This window comes from Elephantulus edwardii, unplaced genomic scaffold (genome assembly GCF_000299155.1).
Source record: "Elephantulus edwardii isolate Elephantulus edwardi_28Jun2011 unplaced genomic scaffold, EleEdw1.0 scaffold00187, whole genome shotgun sequence".
Taxonomy (NCBI): domain Eukaryota; kingdom Metazoa; phylum Chordata; class Mammalia; order Macroscelidea; family Macroscelididae; genus Elephantulus; species Elephantulus edwardii.
The window spans coordinates 1,972,638-1,978,695 of NW_006399937.1; the positions used below are offsets into that span (position 1 = coordinate 1,972,638).

At 37.2% G+C, this 6,058-nt stretch overlaps 1 protein-coding gene across 1 annotated transcript in view; it reads right to left on the reverse strand.

Annotated features, from left to right (window-relative positions):
* Positions 1-4,874, reverse strand: part of KCNU1 (potassium channel, subfamily U, member 1) — a 311,810-nt gene extending 306,936 nt beyond the window's left edge. Inside the window, exons 1-3 of the mRNA XM_006896651.1 lie at positions 4,857-4,874; positions 4,557-4,733; positions 1,004-1,123 (exon numbers count right to left, since the gene is read on the reverse strand). Of these exons, the coding sequence (XP_006896713.1) occupies positions 1,004-1,123; positions 4,557-4,733; positions 4,857-4,874 (315 nt within the window). The remainder of the gene's footprint in view (positions 1-1,003; positions 1,124-4,556; positions 4,734-4,856) is intronic.
* Between the last annotated feature and the right edge of the window lie 1,184 nt (positions 4,875-6,058).

Sequence of the window (6,058 nt, forward strand, 5' to 3'; positions counted from 1 at the left end):
ATGAATCGGTTTGTTTTCCTAGCAGTCCATGGTACCCTCAATACTCTTCACCACCACCACAGCTCAAAGGCATCAATTCTCCTTCTATCCTCCTTAGTTATTGTCCAACTCTCTGATGCATAACAAGTGATAGCAAAGACCATGGCCTGTATCAGACGCACCTTAGTCTCCAGAGAGACACCATTGCTTTTCAGTACTTTGGAGAGTTCCGTAACAGCAGACTTTCTCATGGCAATACACCTTTTAAGTTCCTGGCTACTGGTGCCGAGAGTGTTGACTGTGGAGCCAAGCAAACGAAAGCTGTGTACAATCTCAATCTCTTCACCATCCATCCTGATCTATCAACAATCTGCGATATGCAGATGAAACAACCCTGCCTGCTGAAACTGAGGAGGACCTGAAGCGCTTGCTGCAGAGGGTCAATCAAGGACTGCAGCCTCCATGGATTGAGGCTTTGTCAAGAAGACAAAGATTCTCACCAATGGGCCAATTGGCAGCATCAGGATGGATAGTGAAGAGATTTTTCTGTTATAGTAGCACTAGAAAAACAAGACAAGAGGCAAAGGCTAAATCATAATGAAAAAAGAGAAGGCTAATAGAATCAAAGGGAAGGAAAATAGTTAAACATTTTTGGACAAGTTAATTCACTCAAAACCTAGTGTGTGAAAATATGACAACATTTAAAAAATATATTATATTCTGAGCATCCACCTCAATACAGGGAGTACAAATTATACCAAACTTCTGCCTAATAAAGCTTACCTTGTGGTGACAATAGTTATATAATACAATATCAAATAATTTAATCTCCCCAAAGAAAGAGAATAGGGTTACTGATTGGAAGTGGTAGACATGGGGGGCTTGGGGGTGGAAGGTAGTGGTAGTTTAGGTAAACCCCCCAGGGACCATGAGATGATTATTTGAAAGCCAAACATGTTAGGCATAGGCTATAATCACATTCCAAATGAAAGTTAGCTAGTTAGCAAGAAAAAAATCCACTTACCAACACTTGCCCCACAAAAGTCTGTGCTGACAGCAACATTTGGATACGATCACGAAACATTCCCTTGTAGTGGAAACCTTTTGGCTTTTTATTTTGGCTGCTTGCTTTTATGAATATTCTCTACAAGCAACATAAATGGAGGGAGAGAGTGAGCTGGATCTCAGAGAGGAAAAAAAAGCCATCTGTCTTATCTGCATGAATGAAGCTACTTTCTGGGGAAATATTCAGGAATGACACCACCTCATTCAAGACAAGGAACTCTAAAGTTGCTTACTAAATACCTCATAAAATTACTTAGTGGGTTTATGTTTCACTGAATGGCTTCATAATTTTTAATTCTAATTTTTCACCTTGACAGTGCTTTTCTTACATATGCTCAGTGCCTTCTGCTCTGGGCATACGTGCCTTTGCATTTTTTATCAAGATACAAGGGTTATGGGGGGGGGATAAATATATAGAAATGAAGGCTTACATAAATTTGTGTTACTGTTAATTCCTTGTGAGCGCTTATGACTTAGCTTATAGGAAGTTGTGTTTTTAACAGAAAGGCAGTTCCTTTCTAGCAGTTCTAATCCACCAGCAGCTCCATAGGATAAAGATAGGAAATCTCCTCTCATTCAAATTAGAGCCTCTAAAAAAACTTGTTGGAGGGTCAGCTGACCAGTGGAAAAGAGATTGGATTCTTCTCTCTTATTGTGCTGTTTCCTTCCTTTACTTCTCTCAGTCAGCTGGAAAGTCACATATTTAACTGGTTTCATAAAAATAGCTTTGTTCCTAAAGTTTACATACATACACATGTATAGACCAGAATGTATATAGAATTTATATTAGATATTTAAGCTAATGTGCATATGTGAAAGCACGCATACATGTATATTATCTTTTTTTATCCTTCTTAATTTCTTCAACATATACAGCACAAAGAAGAAAGATGCACAATATATTTCTGTGAAATTTATAGTCTTTGACTAGACAGTCAACTGTAGATCAGTTATAACTGGACAGTTCATAATAACAGCTTCATTATATAATGTTTCCATTTATTTTGCTGGAGGGTCTGTTATTAATGGTTCTAACTTGACATCAATGAGTGAGTAAGTGAAGTAATACATTCCTCTCATTTATATCTTTGAGATGTATAATAAATTCATTAAATAGGATTAAATCTACACCCAACAGAGTTGTGGAAGAGAAGCCTGACATCTTTCCTTTAGGATTATTAGCAGGAAAATACAATGAAGTATTTCTACTCCAATACATGGTGTGGCCATGCACTGGCAACTGGAAACAATAACAACATACAGCTATTAAATGCATTGTCCACGAAAAGGTAATAAGAGCAGTTGGAATCCACTGACATTCATTTCTCTTGATGTGCTTTGAGCTGTCACTGAGAAAAACACAAATAAACTTGGAAACTATAGTGGCTTAGTGGATAGAAAGTTGCATTGCCAACCCCAAGGCAGGCAGTACAGATCCACCAGCTGCCCCTGAGAAGAAAGATGGGAATTCTCCTTTCATGAGATTTACAGACTCTGGAAACCCCTTTGGAGGGTCATCTAGGAGTCAGTTATAACTTGACAGCAGTCATTTGAGTGAGATTTCTCCACTGTTTCCAGCTGACAGAATCCCTATGACTTTTTAAAACGATCATTTATTGTGAAGCAAAAGTTTTGAATTATTTAGTTTTTCTTTCCATATTTTGTGAATGGTAAAATAGAAAGTCTTGATCAATGATTTGTTTCCTAATATACATGACTCATATAAATGTCTCAAGTGCCTCCCTCTGGTACTTGATAATTGATTCTTAAAATATTCAATCTGATATTAATAAAGAGCACTCATTTAAGTTACTTTAAAAATTGGAGATGACATCTGTGGAAAAACAAATTGGTTCAAAGATAAAATAAATGCATATTTAAGGGGGAAATTATAACTGTCCAAATAATAATTATGTAACTTTTGACAGTAGCTAGATTTAGGACATTTTTCATTTGGTCAAAAAGAGAGTAATCTCAATTTAATTAAATATGACACATTATGGGGAAATTACTTATTTTCTACCAAGCTCTTTCTGTAAGATTTGAAATCAGAACAGGGTAGCATTAAGATTATCAGCTCACATACCATTAGACAAGATTTTATTTTTATCATTTCCTTATCTCTTCCCTTTCTTTTTTTGAACATTTAAATATTTTTATTGATTTTCATATATCATCATTCGTGTACATTGTGCTTCATTCATTTACACTGTGTTTTATACATTCATATACATTGCATTTTATATAATTAATTACTATTAATATATGCCTATAATCACCCATCTTTTAAAGTTTTTATTTAATATTACCCTTTCTTTCACCCTTCCTCTGCCTGCTAATCTCTGCTGTCCTAGTGATTTTACCCACGTCCTATTTTTCTGTTCTTCCTTCAACATTAAAAGGTACAACTTGGCTGAAGGATGTATATGTATTACACCTTACTAAAGTAGCTGCAAGTGTGAATAGAAAATTGTGTTCTTACATTTTTGTTAATTTTAAAACATTTTAGTAGGAATAGAAAGAAGATACACTTCTTGCAACATTGGAACACTGATATAATTTTTAAAAATATATATATTCAGTTGTACATTTTTTTAAAGTAGAATTAAGAAGCTGCAACATTGGTGTGGGCTTTTTAAATCAGATTTTAAGTAGTATCCTGGCAATTCTTTCTTCAATGACCATGGTTATTGCCCTTATTTTAGAAATAATTTATATAGTGAATCCATATAGCACTAAATCTATGACCTGACCTTTCAATATTAGAAGCATGGACATAATATCTATTGGAATTTTCTCTGTAAAAGTGACCTTTTCCATAGCTAACATTCATTGCTATCCACACTTGGCATTGCTTCCTACATGAAGGGAAGGGAAGAAACCTGGAAGGCTTTCCAATGAGGGTCTTGGGTCATGTTGACCATCTAAGCAAATGATGCCCTCTTCCAGACCTCAGTCCATGAAAATACAATTCAAAATTCAAAACTCATTGCTGTGGAATCAGAATCAACTCATAACTGACATTCCAGCAGTTTTTCAGAGATTATAAATCATATGGGAGATTCCTTCAATTTTTCTTGCAGAATTGGAGCCTAAATCATTCTCTAAGCACAAATGTGTTGTTGTTATGTGCCGTCGAGTTGCTTGCAACTCATAGCGACCCTATGTACAACAGCCCTAAACTCCGCTCTGTCCTGTGCCAATCGCACTGTCTCTGACACTCCCATCCCGATTATCCCAGTCACTGAATCAATCCACCTCATAGAGGGCCTTCCTCTCCTGCACTGTCCCTCCACCCTCCTAAGCATGATGTCCCTCTCCAAGGACAGGTCCTTCCTTACAACATGTCCTAAGAGCCTCAGAATCCTTGCCTCCAGGGAGCCGCCCAGTTTAACCCTTTCCAGGATGAATCTGTTTGTTTTCCTAGCAGTCCATGTACCTTATGTAAGCACAAATATACAAGTCAAATTTTCCTTTTATTTTTATATAGAACTTAAAATAAGAAAACTGACCGGTAGAGATTTTCTTCCCAGGTTGTCTTTATACTTTTTAAGGGCCATGTAGATTAGCCTGGAGAAGTATAAGATGAAGAGTCCGCAGAAGAAGGTCACAAAAGAAGAGAGAATAAATGCTATTTGGATCTCAGTTGTGCAAGCTGTATTTACAGTCATCTCTATTTCCTTCTGTGGCTTAGCTCAGAACACAAGAAATGGAATGATTGGGCTTCTATGATGTCATCATCCCATGGCAATAATTCCAACCATTATATTTTATTGCATTATTTCTGCTGTTGTTGTGTGATGTTGAATAACCTGCAACTCATGACTCATATTGTTATTATGTGCCATTGAGTCTCTTGTGACTCATAACGATCCCATTTACAAGAGCCCTAAACCCTGCTCTATCCTGTGCCAACCTCACTCTCTCTGACACACTTAACTCCCATTACGCCAGTCATTGAATTGATCCATCTCATCTAGGATGTTCCTCTCCTACACTGTTCCTCCACGCTCCCAAACATGATGTCCCTCTACAAGGACTAGTCCCTTCTTGCAACATGCCCAAAATATGTCAGACGAAGCTTCAGAATCCTTACCTCCAAGGAGCAGCCCGGTCTCACCCACTCCAGGACAAACCTGTTTGTTCTAGCAGTCCATGGTATATATAATACTCTTCTCCAGCACACAGCTCATAGGCATCAAGTCTCTTTCTTTCTTTTTTTGCATCTTTTATTAATTATTTTTTGATGTAACATTTATTTTTTACAGCGTATTTTTTCCATTTAATTTTTCCCCATTCATTCATTGTTGCACATTTTCCTCCCTGCCCCACTTCCCCCAGTTCATTTTTCTCTTTGAAAAGAAGAAAAAAAATTCTTTCATTCTTATACAATCCCCACCAAAATCCACAGTCCACTTTACTATACATTTCTTTTTCTATAATCTTATCATGAAAATAGTACCTCATCCTATATTCCTTTTAAACATTCCCTCTTTTCTTAGGTTCCCCCCCAACCCTGATGTCAGTTCCATTTTACAACAGTGGCACTATTTGGACTTTTGTGACTGAGATATTTCACTCAGTATAATATTCCCCAGGGTCACCCATTTTGTATAATATTTCATCTCTATCTCTTTCTATCATCCCTACTCACTGTCCAGCTTTCTGAAGCATAGCACACAAGTGCAAAGACTATTGCCCAGATCACGTACACCTTAGTCTCCAGCCTGATGTCGTTGCTCTTCAGTACTTTAGAGAGGTCCCTGACAGCTGACTTTTCCAATGAAATTTGTCTCCTGATTTCCTGGTTGCTGGTACCAAGAATGTTGACTGTGGAGCCAAGCAAACTAAAATTGATGACTATCTCAATTTCTTCACCATGCATAATAATGCTGCCAATTGGCCCAGTGGTGAGAATCTTTGTTTTCTTGATGTTCAGCTTCAATCCATATTGAAGGCTGCAGTCTTTGACCTTCTGCAGCAAATGCTTCAGGTCCTCCTCAGTTTCAGCAAG